We start from the raw sequence: 18,058 nt of genomic DNA on the forward strand, positions 1-18,058 counted from the left end.
GCACATTTGTTAATCCATACATTTTGACACTATTTTAGCTCCATACTTTAAGTGTGTATTGGAACATTTGCAATTGGATCACAAAATAATATTTTTTTAAAATATAAAAAACCTAGATTATTTGATAAAAAATAAAATAAAAATAGCGCCAACTCAAATAAAATGCACATTTAAAAAAGCTAATATTTCTCTTTTAGGTATTGGGTTTGTCTAGACTCTATAGTAATCACAAGTCTAAGGTAATTTAGATTTAGTAAATGTGTAAGTAAATAGATTGACAGACAGACAAACGTTAAGAACAAATTCTACCATTCCTATTGGAAAAACAGACGATTTTATTGACTCTTTGTCCTTAACAGGTTGCATCCAGATTCTACCACAATCAACATTTTTATATATAATCATCGTCTTATATGACTTTACAGATTTTAAAATGGGCTTTAGCTCATTTGTGTGTCGGGTCACCATACAAACACATTCAGCGCACACAATGGACACACACACACACACTCTCTCTCTCTCATACACACACATACACAAGGCTGCCCGTGAAATGTTTGACAGGTTCATCTATCGGATCTTATAATCAGAGCGTTTACAAGCTTCACCTTCTGTACATCCTTAATAGCTTTGGTGAAAATCACAACACCTTGTACACACTGTTTCGTGAACGCAGCACGGTTTTCAGTCAGCAGGGCAAAAATGACATCGGAAACAAGGGGCTTATAAAATCTGTGAACTAATACACAACATAAAAGGGTTTATATTTGAACTAAATAACAATAACAGGGCCTAATTTGGACATTTAGCAAAAATCAAACTGAACATTCATTCAAAGCAAAATGTCTTTCAGCTCAACGAGCCGTTATGAGAGAAGTACAATTCAGTCCTCTTAAATAATATTGTACATATTAAATTAAGGATCAGATGTTATACACTCTTAACAAAGAATAAGAACTGCAACATCAAGCATTAAATAGAAGATTCATCAATGCAATTAGAAAGTAATAACAAATATTCATCTTCCTTTACTGCCCTAAGCGGTCAATACAGTCTGGTTTAATAAATAGGTGTTAAATAATTGGTCATTTTGAGAGTAAATTGTGAATGTCATTTTCACACATATTTATTTTTAAAAATATGGACTTTCTTGGTTAAACTGTAAGTTGAAGATAAAGTTTAATACCTGATCTATGAGCAGAAATAAGCTCATGACGATTACTAGACGTTGACAATCTGCGAACGTGGCTCATTTCTAGAGTGCAATTTAGCGCCGTTTATGATCGCGTTCGTCAACATCCCCTTAAAAATATTAGAAACCTCAGCATTTTACATTATAATAAATTCTTGGGATAATTTTACAGCAGGTTTTGAAAGAAAAGTCTTGCAAACAAATGTAAAATAGATTTTTAACTATTAATAATAAAGGCTCTTAAACACATTTTAGTTAAATTGGCTGCTTAGATAATGCCATAGTCTATATGTGTTAGATAATACTTCTTTGATTAGTTATTATAATAACAATCCCCTTGCAAATGGTTTTTAGTAAAAAAAAAAAAGGAATGAACAGTGTTAAATACATTTTTAGAAATGAAAATATTATTTGTAGCCTGAAAACAAAGCAAAACAGGAAATGAGCAAAGCACTGAACTAAAGCCACCTGGAACGTATTTTTATCCTAAACGCTAATCAAACAATCCTGATCACAGATCAATATTATAGTGTATATATATAGTGCTTTTCCACAATATTCTACCATTATAAACAGCCGACCGCTGAGACACTTTGGACACATGGCACAGGAAGAAGCTGCACTTTGTAACGGTGACAATGGAGCTATATATAATGACTGAATTAATAAGCAGTTTTCCGAATCATTGGTTGTGACGACACAAAAAGCTTTACTCTGGAGTGTATAGGGCATTTCCAAATTAATCTTTTTGGTCAATTAATCAATAAAGTTATTTAAAACAATAAAGGGGCATGTCTAATAAAAAATACTCTTGCCTACGAAAAAGACAGAGAAGTAAAACGAACAGATGTTTGTCAGCGATTTCCCATAATGCAAGCAGAGAACCTCGAATAAAAGCGATCTACACAAACGAACAGAACGAGTCTTTGTAGATCATTGAAAGGTAGAGAAACATAGAAAAGGCATGCATGTCGAACGCACATCCACGATGTTCTCAGGGTGTCGCTCCAAAACTCAACCTGTCGCCGACAAATGCAGTCTAAGCCGAACCAACATCGAAAATGACGTGGAACAAAGCGCCAGAAAAAAATGCCGTTCCACCGCTTAGCACCCCCTGGAGTCCAATGGGAGATCAAAACTAGGCTAAGATAACATCTGTAGTCAAAGTGAATGTATGTGTGTCTGTCTGTCTGTATGGACATGTGATCCTGCTTCATGAGGACGTCGGAGAGGATACTAAGCGCCTGGCTGTCATGGATCACCACCACGACGTAGTCTCAAGCCATCCTTGTTGTCGGAGCGAATGAAAGGGCGCGACAGCTGCTCAGTGGGTGGATGGCCCGTTGCTCTGCACTGTTTGGCGGGAGATCTCCAGGAAGGCCGAATGCATGACGCCAAACGATTGGTCGGAGAGCGTCGTCACATCATCTACCGTCAATCCCTTTGTCTCGATCTTTGGAAGGATTTTCAGAGTGATGGTTCCTGTTTGAAACAGTACAGAAAACGTCATTACAGCCGTATTAGCCAACATTATCATCAACTTGCTCTTGTTTGTATTAATGAATTAATTGGTAAATTCCTCTGTAAAATAAGTATTTGGTCACCTACAAACAAGCAAGATTTCTGGCTCTCACAGACCTGTAACTTCTTCTTTAAGAGGCTCCTCTGTCCTCCACTCGTTACCTGTATTAATGGCACCTGTTTGAGCTCGTTATCAGTATAAAAGACACCTGTCCACAACCTCAAACAGTCACACTCCAAACTCCACTATGGCCAAGACCAAAGAGCTGTCGAAGGACACCAGAAACAAAATTGTAGACCTGCACCAGGCTGGGAAGACTGAATCTGCAATAGGCAAGCAGCTTGGTGTGAAGAAATCAACTGTGGGAGCAATTATTAGAAAATGGAAGACATACAAGACCACTGATAATCTCCCTCAATCTGGGGCTCCATGCTAGATCTCACACCGTGAAAATCCCAGAACCACACGGGGGGACCTAGTGAATGACCTGCAGAGAGCTGGGACCAAAGTAATAAAGGCTACCATCAGTAACACACTACACTGCCAGGGACTCAAATCCTGCAGTGCCAGACGTGTCCCCCTGCTTAAGCCAGTACATGTCCGGGCCCGTCTGAAGTTTGCTAGAGAGCATTTGGATGATGCAGAAGAGGATTGGGAGAATGTTATATGGTCAGATGAAACCAAAATAGAACTTTTTGGTAAAAACTCAACTCGTCGTGTTTGGAGGAGAAAGAATGCTGAGTTGCATCCAAAGAACAGCATACCTACTGTGAAGCATGGGGGAGGAAACATCATGCTTTGGGGCTGTTTTTCTGCAAAGGGACCAGGACGACTGATCCGTGTAAAGGAAAGAATGAATGGGGCCATGTATCGTGAGATTTTGAGTGAAAACCACCTTCCATCAGCAAGGGCATTGAAGATGAAACGTGGCTGGGTCTTCCAGCATGACAATGATCCCAAACACACCGCCCGGGCAACGAAGGAGTGGCTTCGTAAGAAGCATTTCAAGGTCCTGGAGTGGCCTAGCCAGTTTCCAGATCTCAACCCCATAGAAAATCTTTGGAGGGAGTTGAAAGTCCGTGTTGCCCAGCGACAGCCCAAAACATCACTGCTCTAGAGGAGATCTGCATGGAGGACTGGGCCAAAATACCAGCAACAGTGTGTGAAAACCTTGTGAAGACTTACAGAAAACGTTTGACCTCTGTCATTGCCAACAAAGGGTATATAAAGTATTCAGATGAACTTTTGTTATTGACCAAATACTTATTTTCCACCATAATTAGCAATAAATAAAATACTTTGCAAATAAATTAAAAATCCTACAATGTGATTTCCTGGATTCTTTCCCCCCATTCTGTCTCTCATAGTTGAAGTGTACCTACGATGAAAATTACAGGCCTCTCTCATCTTTTTAAGTGAGAGAACTTGCACAGTTGGTGGCTGACTAAATACTTTTTTGCCCAAATGTAGTTTGCTAGTTTTACTATTTTTTCATAAGCATAGAGGTTTAGAAAACTATGAAGAAGAAGGGTAAATGAAAGATTTTAATTTTTTTTTGGTAAACTATTCACACAAAGACACAAAAGGCCTTTTGTTTTTCCATAACATTTGTTTGTAATGTGCATCACCTGATTTGAACTCTTTCTCTTTTCGTAGGTAGAAGTTACTGTAGGAAGAGAAGACGATGGGTATGATGGGAACCTGAGAGAGAAAGAGAGAGGGATGGTTGGATAGTGTGCAGCGCAGCAGACAGTAAACCAACAGGGATTAGAAATGTTCTCACACACAAAAATATGATCACACACAGACTGAACTATCCTCCCAGACTAATAATAGACCCAGAGAGTCATCGTTTCTCATGACGACACAGCTGGGCAGTGTGTGTCAATGTGCGTCAGTTTAACCCTCATTAATATAAAAAAATGTGACTGAAGGACTAGGAATGCCACAAAAATTAAACAAACAAATAATCTAAATTAAACAAATACTAATTTAAAAATTCTAAACAAATATAAAATAAATGTAAACTGACAAATAAATATTTTAAATGGTTTAATTCATGTTTAAAGACATAGGTAAATATAACACTAAAATGACTATTTAAATTGTATTTTGAAAGGTAATAATTTAGCATATATTTTACATGTAAAATACATGCATATAATAAATAAAAAAATATGAATAATCATTTTAAAAAATCAACTAATTTATTAAAAAATTCTAATTATCAAATAAATATAAATCAACAAATTTAAAATTCATTTTCAATAAGGTAGTTAAAAACAATAAAATTAATTTAAATATTAAACTGCATTTTAAAAGGCTACAAATAATAAATAAATCAACTAATTTGAAAATTCTAAATAAATATAAATTGACAAATAAATGTTTAAAATTATATAATTTAATTTTTAAATGTATTTAATAGAACGATACAATAATAATATTAAATTGCATTCTACATCCATTTTTATTTTACACTTAAATAAATATTTTTCCAAGCTTGTATGTATAAAATTCCTAGGGCGCACGTTATATCTGTACAATGCCAAAATGCAAAACACAACACAGATATAAAAAGATAAGATAACACACAGATTGTTCACATATTTGACCTTAACTAAATCACAACCATCAGGCCTCCATGATCTTGATTAAGTTATGTCTGTCTGCCTTAACTCAACGCTCATCTGGTTTTGATTATGCCGGCCTGCCATTTTTTATATCAATATGCATCATCACACACGATTCATATTACTTTATTCTGAACTTAAAAAGCAGCTACACACAAACTTGAAAAAATATTTCAGTTTTCAGCGCAAATTCCTCATTCGGTCTCCTCATATGAACTTGTGACAAATGATCTACATATACAGTCATTACAGCAATCATCCAAAACATTTTCTTGTGGCCATGGAAATGTAGATGTAGTGTTTTATTTTTAATTGAGAGAGATGTGAAAGCCTGGAGTTTTGTGGTTAGATTAGCTTCAAGCCTAATCAATATGCTAGTGCTCTCCTAAAAGCTGAAAAAATTTAATATTTCAAATTTGCATTGAAATGTACAGTCCCTCCACTGAAGCAAAAATACTGATCATCTTACAAAACCACAAAGTGGTTTAGTCAGCTGTGACGTAAACTATTGTCTATTATAAAATGAAAAAAGGGAAGCATTTTTTATGACCTGCCCTAACATCCTGTTTCAAAAGAACATGTCAAAACAACAAGAAAAACTGCTTTCAAACCATTGTCAGGGGCCTATAACTTAATGGGAATAAAAAAAACAAATGTACAAGTCATAAATTATTTGTTAAATGACACAAATGGCAGTCACCTGTTTTTGGTATCTCATAACTAACTAGCAAGTAACACCCACAAGAAAACATTTAAAGATACGTTTTAAAATATAATACTTATTTTAAATGGTAATATTTACCTATAAAATTTAGTTAAATATAACAATAAAATGATGATCAGTTAAAACATTAATTAGCATTTTTAAAAGGTTAAACATTTTGCATAAATCTTTATATTTACATGTATAAATATATGCCCATAATAAATAAATAGAATAATATTTGTATAATAATTCTAATTAAATATAAACTAACAAATAAATACTGAAGTTTTTTTATTTCTTGTTTAAGATTTTAGTTAAATAAAACAAATTAATAATTAATTTACATATTCAAGAAATCATTTTTCAAAAAGCAGTTTAATATATATATATATATATATATATATATTTCTACATTTTACACACACTCACACATATACATATAAAATAAATAAATAAATAAATAAATATATATATATATAACATATCAACTACCATTTTAAAATTCTAAATAAATTTGATAAATAAATGTTTAAAATAGTTTAACTCATGTTTTCAAATGTAGTTAAATATAACAGAAATATCCATCATTAACATTAAATTGCATTTTGAAATATTTTGCATATATGTAATTAAACAAGAAGCTTAAAAACAGAAACAGGAAGTATTAAAGCCAAAAGACTGCCAAGCGTTTCATTTTTCCAATACAATCAAATTGGCTTAACTCTCAAGTTTATTCACAAGCCACACGAAAGAAAGAAACACTTAAGGAATGTTTCATGTGGAAAAAGAAATGCCAGCTCTCTCTGCTGGTGAAGACAAGACACAACACCACATGAGTAAAGCCAGTCTCCATTACGACCTCCGACACGGGTTTCACGGGTTAATGAGGGACCTTTGAGCTCAAGCTTGTTCAGGTTGTGCAAGGTAAATTACTAAAGCTATGTACTTTGCACTTGCAGGTCAGGTTATATCAGGTCAAGTGTAAGTGAAGGAGTCTAGGAGCAACACTCACCTGTGCTTGAATGGCCAGATGAAACGCTCCCTTTTTAAAGGGCAAAAGCCCGCCGTTCTGATTGCGTGTGCCTTCTGGAAACACCCACAATCGGATCTAGAGAAAGTTCAATGCAATCACAAAATGAGATTGTTTACAGCACCTCTTCCTTACAACATCCGTACTACAGCAATAAAGACTGATAGTATTAGATCACACAATATAGATAAACAGATGGCAATTCCAAATTACAATTTAAAATGCAAATTAAATATGACGTTTGAACGTTTAGCATTGTAAAAAATAATAAGTTAAGTTAATAAGTTAATAGAAAGCAACGGTCCATGTCTTCAGTGGTCTTGGTTGTATTTTCCCATTCATTTTCTCTACAGAAACTTAGTTCTAAGCCATCAACCAAATAAACATCATATACAAATTTTAAGCAAAAAGTATTTGAAAAGCAGGAAAAAGGGTCAAAAGGTCAAAGCAGTGTTATTTTAATATCATTGAGATACTATATCTTAAATTTTATTTTTTATATTTCCTACTCTCATGGTAATTTAAGTTTCTTTTTTTTTGGTCAATATCACACACCCCTAGTACTGACACAAAATGATTTGCAACAGTCGCTTTGTCACGTCCAGTGTAGACAGCCTCAAGCTGTTGGTTGATTTCCCTTTTTTTGGCTAGAAGAAGTTATGAATGGCCGGTAACTTAAAAAATTAGTAGCCAAATTGGCTGGTGAGTGAAAAGGTTAATTTCAATCCCTGTGTATATATATATATATATATATATATATATATATATATAGTTTTTACTTAGGTATAATAACCCTGGGTCAAAGAGAATGAACTACAAGCATTGCAAATAATGTACTAAAAACAATATATTATAAAACTAATGATAATTGTGCATATGATAGCTGATTTTAAGTACAAAACCAAGATATTTTTAATGTACATCAAAGTATTCACATATACATTACAGCTAAAAAAAAAGCTTTGAAAAGACTTTTCTGCTCACCAAGGCTGCATTTATTTTATGAAAAAGACAGTAAAAACAGTAATATTGTGAAAAAATATTACAATTAAAAATACCTGTTTTCTATTTGAATAAATATTAAAATGCTATTTACTCTTGTGATGCGAAACTGAATTTTCTTCATTTTTGTTCCAACCATAATAATTTTTTTTAAAGTTCATTCTTCAAGGAAAGTTCAAAAGAACAGCATTTATTTGAAACCAAAATCTTTTGTAAAATTATAAATGTCTTCACTCTCACTTTTAAACAATTTAATGCATTCTATCTTAATAAAAGCATTACTGTCTTAAAAAAAAAAAAAAAAAAACTTACTGAATGCAAACTTTTGAACAGTGGTGTATATATACACAACTATAGAATACTGTATAAGGACCTTGTCCTGACATGTTTGCAATGATTTTCTCTTCAAGATTGCAGGGAAGTGAAGTTTTTCACCTGGAATTTGGCCATTAAATACAACTTTAATACACTTTAACATCGATTAATGTTAACATCGATTAATAACCTAAAGGCTCATGCGAAGTGATTCAAACTGAATGAGTTGTCGGCTAAACTACCATTTATCAGATGAGAGATCTTGGCAAAGACAGACCTTGTCAGCCAACATGGTTTTAGCGGCGTCACTCATGACGCTCTTGGCGTCGCTGGTCTTTTGGCGATTGATGAAGACGATTCCTCCCAGCCAGCAAATCATGCCCACAGTCCCGGCCCATATCAGCTCCTTCTTAGCAATCATCGTGCAGCGGTCCGGCAGGATCTCCATCATGCCTGCAGAGAAGAGGAGAGAATCAGCACAGAAAGACTGGCTGCACAAATACCATCATGTGACATCTGGGTGTGCACGTAAAAAGAAGTGAGTCCATGCAGGTCTGGTCATGCAGATTTGACCCGGTGGTAATAATAATACTGAACACACTGTGTTGTGCTGATTGGTCGAGTGTTTGTTCACCTAGCACATCGAGTGATGATTGGTGGTTGGAGATGATGACGTATGGTCCATCTGTCTGTAGATGTTCCCAACCGCTGACCTGATAGCGCAGACCCAGGAAGTACTTCACATGGCGAACTATGAACCGGATGACCCTACAGGAAATAAAGACATTACAATCCAGAACGTGGCCAATAGCAATCATTCAAGTAATCCATTTACACAAATATGGCTTCTAGACCGTTTTCAATGCAAGTCTATGGGACTTTTCCACTGTTTATCGGCCACCAGCCACAAATCAAACGTTTTAGAAATGTAACAGCCCATCCATATTGAGCTATTGCTCATGTCTGCAACATAAATCATTGTTGTTCAAATCTCTGGCTCAAATTCTAAGCAGGCGTAGATAGAAGCACTAACAAGACAGATCAACCATTAAAAAGTGCTGCAGGAATGATGCATTTTTGTGGACCAAAATGGAGAAACGAGCATTTTAGCACTTACGGCTCCATTTTCTTGAGGTCAGTGTGTTTTTTTTTGGTTAAAAGCCTTAAATGATGTCTGTTGTGAACGCAAGATCAAAATATTTTACATTTCTTTTTGGTAATTCCCTCTTTAGAGGCTATCATTTATAGTCTATGTTTAGCTTTTGACTTCTGGTGACTGTATAAGGCTTCAAAAAGTTGTGTTCATGATGAACAAAACATGTAAGAATCATAACCTTTGGTTGGTCATAGAGCTTATTTTCTGCAATAATCCAAAAGCCAATGGCAAAATCCTATTTTTTTTTTTAGGGAACCAGGGTGATGCTAACTTACATATTTACTGCAAAAATATGCCATCACTGCAGCTCTCTATGTAATTATACTGATTTCTTCTAGTCTGAAATTATTTGTTTTAATCTCTAAAGAAAGATAACAATCTGTATGTGTGCAAGAGACAGGGTTATTAAGTTAACTAAAAAGAAAAAAATTAAAACTATTAATAACGTTTTTGTCAAAATAAAGCTTAAATAATAAAATAAAATATGAAGAAATAAAATATTGGACGAAAAACTGAACAAAAATATATTTACACTGAAGCACTAAAAATACTAACTGGAAATGAATAAAAATAAATGAACTAAAAACTAACAAGCTATAAGCCTAAGTTAATCATTTTTATGTGTAAAATAAACAAAAAATTTAACTGAAAATATAAAAATTAAAGCTAATTCAAAATATTGATAACTATGATAATGTGTAAAATAACAATATTGTAAAATCTAAATTATTTGATGTTTATCATGGGATGTTGCGCGACAAAGAGATTACAGATATAGTATCTGTGAGACCTTTGAACACATAAGAGGCTCATATCAGTAATGTGAATATGTGGCGCAAACGCAGGCAAAAAACATCTGCGGTTACATAACACCGCGGCTGAGGAGAGTCATCAAAGCTCAGCCGGATTCATTCAAACACTTCAGGATTCTGAAAGATGATTCAGTCTAATCATGAGACGGACTGATGACTGTGGGTTACAATCAATCATGTAGGAATATTTAGTAGGTTATGGGTGAATGTTGTGCTAAACCATTAACCTCAAGTATGAGCAACAGTAAAAGTGATGCTTGACTTGGCAAAGCACTAAACATTTAATGCTAATTTGATTTTACTGAGCTCTGGTTTCCTCAAACAAGTCATCAATGCATTAAAACGCATGTTTGTTTTCTGTGTTTACACTGACAATAATTACAGCAATGCTTTGACATGAATCTGTCCCCATTACACGTCACCTCACTAGTGATTGTTGTGAAATTACCCCGAAGCTTTGAGTTTTGACATGTTTTGAATAGTAAACAACAGCTCATGCATAGCAATCTCGCTTTTAGCAGTCACTGCATGTGCTTTTTGTAATAGAGTGAAACGTCTTTGAGACTAAGCTTGTTCTGCGCTGTTATTAATATCAATCTAGATTGTGTGAATTGCTTAGATTATTTTAGCCTAACAATCTACTTCACCATCATGCATAATTTATTTTTTATTAATATTATTTATTGAATAAAGTACCATTAAAATACTGCGGTATACTTTGCAGTACACTAGTGTTTGCAGTTGATAAGATCTTTTGAAAGGTAAATGTTTTTGAAAGTTGTCTGCTATGTTCATCAAGGCTGCATTTATTTGATACAGTAATATTGTGAAATATTATTACTATTTCAAATAGGTGTTTTCTATTTGAGTACCTATTAAAATGTCATTTATTCCAATGATGTAAAGCTGAATTTTCAGCATCATTACTCCATTATTCAGTGTCACGTGATCCTTCAGAAATCCTTCTAATATCCTGATTTTCTGCTCAAGAAACATTTCTTATTATAAGCAATGTTGAAAACAGTTGTGCTACTTCATATTTTTGTGAAAATGAGGCTTTTTCAGGATTCTTTGATGAACAGAAAGTGAAAAAACAGCATTTATTTGAAATCTTTTGTAACATTATACATGTTTACTGTCACTTGATCAATTTAATGCATCCTCCTTACTGAATAAAAGTATTAACTTCTTTCAAAAAAACCTTACTGACCCCTAACTTTTGAACACATCAGAGATGCAAATGCTGACAACATGCTAAATTTAATGACAATGCATAATGCTTTAAATACAAAAATTTACTCTAACAAAAAAAAAAAATTTTTTTTACATTAATTGGACGTTAATTAACATCAGGGTTTAAAAGTAGCTCAGTATTACCACCAGCTTTGAAAAAAAAAAAAAAAAAAAAAAAAACGCAGTACCATCATTTCATTATTTTTATTTGTTATTACACACGTCCTAAATAAACTCTGTTATCAGAAATGTCAGCCTGTTCTCTGACACGTTACCCTGGTACACCAGGAGGAGGAACACGAGTTTAAAGCCTGACAAGCTCGGCTGCTATTGTATATCTGAAACTTCACGGGTAGTTTATCAACAGGTTCAAGGTTACGACAGTCTATTTGAGATGTTTATTCCAGTGTAATTTAATAACCACCATCATGTCATTTCAAACCTTTTTGGCTTTATTTAGATTATGAAACATAAATGGAGATGTTTTGAATAATGTACAGACCAGGATTATTATATTAAACTCAAACTAAAACCATAAAACCATTTTGTTACTTTAGTTAGTTTTTGTTACATTGTTACTTAAAATAAACGTTAAACTCTGGGATGTTGTATTTTTTGTCGTTCTAAATTATTCTGCTGACAGCGCGGTTTATCTATGCATTTACACAGAACTATACTCAAACTGCGATCGATCGCGGAGATAATAAATAATTTCCATAGAGTTGTATTTATTTAGATGTTTATAAACTAAATAATGGTTATATAGTAAGTGTTAATACAATTTAGGGTGCTTCAAAAAAGTGAATCTTGTTAAAAGGCCGTGCTGGAGCATTTCTTGAGCATCAACCCGCTGAGTAAACTGCAATATGAAAGCGGCTTCACGAGACTAATGATGAGCATAGACAACAGAGAGAGAATTAAATTCAGCGCTTTTATTTCCAACATGCAATCATTCATGGCTGTATAGTTTAATTCAGGCAAAGTTACGTCTTTATTGGGACAGGGCTTGACAGATTATCTTATTTCTTAGAGCCAAGTTGCATAAACTACATATCAGGCATTTATGTAATACATCTAATTTGTGCATTAATGGTTGGTATGTTAAATAAAGTTGACAGTAAATCTACAGTAAATCAAGTACCTGTGCACGCCGTTGTTGTTGTCTCGTCTCCCCTCAGACGCGCTGCAATGGCGATCCTGCGTGCAATTCTCAAAACACCCACAAGATGGCGACGTTTATCGGTGAATCCGATACTACAAAACCGATATCCGATTATGGTAAAAATGCTTAAATATCGGTAAATCGATATATCAGTCGATCTCTAAAAATAACTAATTAATAACAAATAACGTCATTTGTTGTGACATGACTTCAGAAGATACTGAAAAAAGAAAGTTTATATTTAGTATTTGTTTCTTTTTATATAGTAATTCCTAGTAAATTTCACAAATTACGAAAAAATGGCAATTAACATACTAAATTACATGTGAAATTTAATACTCCAATAATCTGTGTTTAATTTACAACTTCGAACAGTTTTTATAGCATAGTTTTACAGTACTTTTGCATCCTTTTGAAAGCTCCAGTTCTTATTGATTGCAAGTGCATTGAAAAGATGAAACAGATTTTGTGTTACAAGGAAGAAAGTAATTCAGATTTGGAACAACATGAGCAACATCCCTTTCATTTCTGGCAGAACTCTCTTGATTAAATCTGACCTCTATATGCTTTGTCATCTCTCTCCTTTTACCCACTAAGTTCATAATCCTTGCTGCATCAGCTCACCGTCTGGCTCAATAACTCTTTCATATCACACTGATGCAACAAGACATCACCCATCGTCCCTATCATCATGTGGTCTGTTGTTTGTTAATATGGGTGTTCGGTCATGCTGTTAAAACGGACTCAACGCCCATGACCAAAACACTTAAGCTCACATAAAGTGGTTTGCACATATTTGGCATGATCGGATTCTAGTATGTACAGTACTTGCACACGTTAACACACGATAGTTGAGCTATAGTAAGCGTACACCAACCCTGACACACGAGCTCATCCTCTCGCGGCGTAATTACCGGGTAACGTCGCACCCCCACGTTCAAACACTGTCCTGAACAGACCTGTGAACTGCAAACCCCACACTGACAGCTTGAAGCACTAAACAGCAGGTATAAAATATCACTGAACTTCAACTTTAGAGAGATTATGTGTTTAACAACTGTAATAAATGGGCGTCTTATTCTGTGGCGCCTAGTTCAGGGATGGGCAACTTCGGTCCTGGAGGGCCGGTGTCCTGCAGTGTTTAGCTCCAACCCTAATCAAACACTGAACCTTCTTCAGGTGTGTTTGATTAGGGTTGGAGCTAAACTCTGCAGGACAAGTTGCCCATCCCAGGCCTAGTGTGTTCATTGTACCATGCGTGTGAATGAACCGACTTGTCGTTTTTTTAGTGAGCATGTGAAATGGTCTCTTTCAAAGTTATGTAAAAGCTGCAGAACATCGGTACAGGCGCTGACGGGAACTTCGTGTGTATGCAGACCTCAGGTCTCCAATTTTCATATCACATGCACTCTATTAGTGAAGGCCACACCACAGGGCTGCTTTTCATAAGAGGTAATGCAGAACACACGAGATCCTGAACCTGGGTGCGTTTAATTATAATTTCTTATTTTATTTTAACTTCAAGATTTAAAATAAAGCTGGAAAATCAATAAGAACTATATTGATACAAATAATAAGACAATAAATTAGGCTACTGAAAGTTTATGAAACTTAACTATAAAATTACTATAATAGTAGTATATCAACTGGTGCAGTTGACATTAAGGTGTGAAATGTCTTACTCTTAACTAAAACAGCATTTTGTTAATTATTTTATAATTGGCACTCAAGCATTTAAAAAAAAAAAAGTCTCACCTAAGCAGGTCTTTCATTTAACCAAAAACAAAAATAAAATGTATTTAATAATGAATTAATGAATCAAATGTAATAATAAACAGTTCAAATAAAACCAGAATTAAATATATTTACATTGCACATGCTGTTTTTTTTTATACATTTTTTGATTATATATTTATGTTTCCACTCCAATCCGCTGTTGAAATATAAACTAAAAAAATATTTTCATGATAACAGATGTATTCAACCATACGTTAAATTCCATTCTGCTCAATGTTTTTGCCTCTCTGAAGCCATTTTTTTTTTCTTTCGGTCCAAATATGTTTGGTTGCCAAAATGTCAGTGCATCAGCTGTTCATACTGATTTTACACAATAGTTTTGCTGTATTTGTCAGGCCAAACTTTTAAATGCTTCATAAAAGGACTAAATGTCCAAGTTCAATGTATAATGCATCATTCTAGCTAAAGCTTACATAAAATAATTCAGATTTGTTCCTCAGTTTGTAACAAAACTGTTGTCAATCAGGTGCAGTCACATTTACAATTGTTTGACGTATTTTCGAGAACAAAATCCAGTTATTTCAACTGGAATCCACACAATTTGGAATTTCGCATGACAACAGACCATTAGTTTCTGTTAAAGGGATAGTTCACCCAAAAATTAAAATTTGATGTTTATCTGCTTCCCCCAGGGCATCCAAGATCTTCGTTTTTTCCGTGGAACACAAATAAGATTATCTCAAATCGTTGCAGTCTGTCAGTCATATAATGGCAGTCAATGGGACTTTGAGAGGGAAAAAAAACAAAAAACATACACAGACAAAACCAAATTAAACCCTGCGGCTCGTGACGATACATTGAGGTCTAAAGACACGAAATGATCAGTCTGTGCAATAAACTGAACAGTGTTTATACTTCTTGCTTTACGGCTGATCGCAGACTTATAAGTGCATTACCGCCAACTATCTCTCAAATGGACCATTGATGCTCCTAATTGAGATTGTAGATAGAGTGTCAATGGTCCATTTGAGAGATAGGTGGTGGTAATGCACTTATAAGTCTGCAATCCGCCGTAAAGCAAGGAGAAGACGATGAGCGTCACACACCAGATGTTGTGAACGCGCTCAAGACATTTGGACAGTGCGGTGGATCAGAAGTAAAAACGATATAAATACTGTTCAGTTTCTTGCACAGACCGATCGTTTCGTGCCTTTGGACCTCAATGTATCGCCACGAGCCGCAGGGTTTAATTTGGTTTTGTCTGTGTATGTTTTTTTTTTTTTTTCCTCTCAAAGTCCCATTGACTGCCATTATATGACTGAGCGACTGCAACAGTTTGAGTTAAAAATCTTTGTTTGTGTTCTACTGAAGAAACAAAGTCACCTACATCTTGGATGCCCTTGAGTTAAGCAGATAACATCAAATTTTCATTTTTGGGTGAACTATCCCTTTAACATTAGTGAAAAACTTGAGAAATTTCGTTAAATTGATAACTCTAAAACTATAGGGAAAAAAATATTAATTTCTGGATCAATTTTTTTTAACAAAACGACTCTGAAAAAAAAAATCACATCACGATTACTTATTTTAATATATGAACAGTCAAAGTTTCTGGCAATCAATGAATGTTGACTGACAGTGAGGGACGTTCCACTGTTCTAGAACCTCCGTTACCATGACAGCAACAAGAGTTACGGAAAGTTTCAAAGTGATTTTCGGCGTGAACATTGATTCTAAACTGAAGGCCTGGAATCCGCAATTGTATCGATCAACTGTCCAAAGTGTGGAACGCGTGTGACCTTTGGTTTTAATCTGGCACCATCGACCAGCGTGAACTCTGCACCAGCGGAGCCATGAGACCAATCCATCACGACCTCATTAATACATACTAGAAAGTCTTGGCTCGGACAAACTAGAGCATGCGTTACTAGCAACTCACATCCGTTGAACGCCTTCCCCAGCATATCATTAGAAAACAAACACACGCTTTGGTCGCCATCTCTGCCTTGCACCAGACGCTAAATAAGCTAACACGCATCTTAAACTCTCACGAGAAGCAAAATGCACGCGCGCTAACCACATATTTACATCTCCTTATGCTGTTAAACCACACAGAGCTTAATTTATTCATGCATCACCCTGATATCGCATTAAATGTGCTATACAGAGGCCTGCGTGTGTTCTCGCGTGAACTGTACTTAGCGAGCTGGCTAAAGATTCACTACCGCGATCCGAACATCTGTCCGGGGTACACAGATGCAATGCATTCCGTTACAATTGCATTCTCTGTTCAGTCATTAGAAGCATATGTGGGTGCATAAAAGAGCATTGTACAGGGTTTTAATGATAAAAGGCGTGACTGTATGTATATGGCAACCTGTTTTAGTCAATTTAATGTATGTTATGATGTGTTTCCAAGCCATATTTGTTACTGTAACACACTATTACCACATAAAATGACAGTTCGGTGTCCTAAAGCAATGCACGAGTGTAGAAACGTTATGTGACTTGCGTTGTTGACAACTCACCTCATATTCTCAATGTCCCTGCCGCCGCTTTTCAGAATGCAAATCGGTATGGCGATAACGGCCAGCAGCATCATGTACGCCACATAGAAGCACTTTTTGAAATAGAAAACGAACGTGCTGCTGGTCCATAACAGGAGCGGGAGCACCAGCAGCACAGGCAGCATCCACACGGCATCCATTCCCGCGACCAGCGCCTCTCTCCCGGCTGTCGAGAAATGATGGAAGGCCAGCGGTGTGAGTGGAGAGGGATCAACTCAGAACCGAGTCTACATCAGACACCGCGTCCAAGTCGCACCTTGAGCAACTTTACCGTTCTCCCTGTTTGTCGAGTACGTAATACCGGGCTAATGATGTGGATGTCAACAAGAAACGGAGGTTTATGGAGAGCCAGGCGAGGGTTATCTACTGAGAGCGCTGCGTGTGTAACCTTTGGCCGTCTGCTGTGTGTGGGCGCTGTTTGATTCGCGAATCGTTCGTTTGAACCGATTCTTTGAATGACTCGCTTACAACTAGAAATTTCCACCAAACTACCACAATTATAGTTACTTATTATCAAACATTGTACAATAAATAAATACATTTAAAAAAAATTATAGTCTATATTGCATTTTTTTTGTAACATTATTGGCTCTTTAATTTATCTTTATTTTTTCTGTCACTGTTCGTGTATGCTTTATCAATATTATATGCAAAAAAATACTACTAATAATAGTAATTTTACTAATAAAAATACTACTAATAAACCTCATGATAAAATACGTTCAGACCACAATGTCAGCGAAAATCTTGTTCATTAATTATTATATTATTATTCATTATTAATATACTTTTATTTCATTTATTTGATCATTTTTCTGTCGCTATTTGTATGTATATTTATGCTTTAGCAGTGTGCGAAGCAATACATAAAATAAATTTAATATAATGAACACACAATACAAATAAATAATAATATGCAATATTACTGCATGTTTTGCATAAAACGATTACAGTATACGTTTAAAAATTATGATAATGAAAAGTTGTTGTT

General features: G+C 35.0%; 1 protein-coding gene across 1 annotated transcript; it reads right to left on the minus strand.

Moving 5' to 3' along the window:
* Positions 1 to 294: 294 nt before the first annotated feature.
* Positions 295 to 17,524, minus strand: LOC306856229 (1-acyl-sn-glycerol-3-phosphate acyltransferase alpha-like). The gene is made up of 6 exons (XM_079395374.1): positions 17,029 to 17,524; positions 9,035 to 9,168; positions 8,678 to 8,853; positions 7,066 to 7,161; positions 4,343 to 4,415; positions 295 to 2,674 (listed from the first exon to the last, which is right to left on the minus strand). The coding sequence occupies exons 1-6, from the start codon at positions 17,205 to 17,207 to the stop codon at positions 2,517 to 2,519; spliced, it is 816 nt and encodes a 271-aa protein (XP_079251500.1). The 5' UTR covers positions 17,208 to 17,524; the 3' UTR covers positions 295 to 2,516.
* Between the last annotated feature and the right edge of the window lie 534 nt (positions 17,525 to 18,058).

Source organism: Barbus barbus, assembly GCF_936440315.1.
Source record: "Barbus barbus genome assembly, chromosome: 36".
Taxonomy (NCBI): domain Eukaryota; kingdom Metazoa; phylum Chordata; class Actinopteri; order Cypriniformes; family Cyprinidae; genus Barbus; species Barbus barbus.

Excerpts from the sequence above, each read along its gene's own strand:
- LOC306856229 (XM_079395374.1), bottom strand. The coding sequence starts at position 17,207 with ATGGATGCCGTGTGGATGCTGCCTGTGCTGCTGGTGCTCCCGCTCCTG. Across the intron at positions 9,169-17,028 it reads AGGGACATTGAGAATATGAG|GGTCATCCGGTTCATAGTTC; the intron begins GTGAGTTGTCAA and ends TATTTCCTGTAG. Across the intron at positions 4,416-7,065 it reads ATCTGGCCATTCAAGCACAG|GTTCCCATCATACCCATCGT; the intron begins GTGAGTGTTGCT and ends TTTCTCTCTCAG.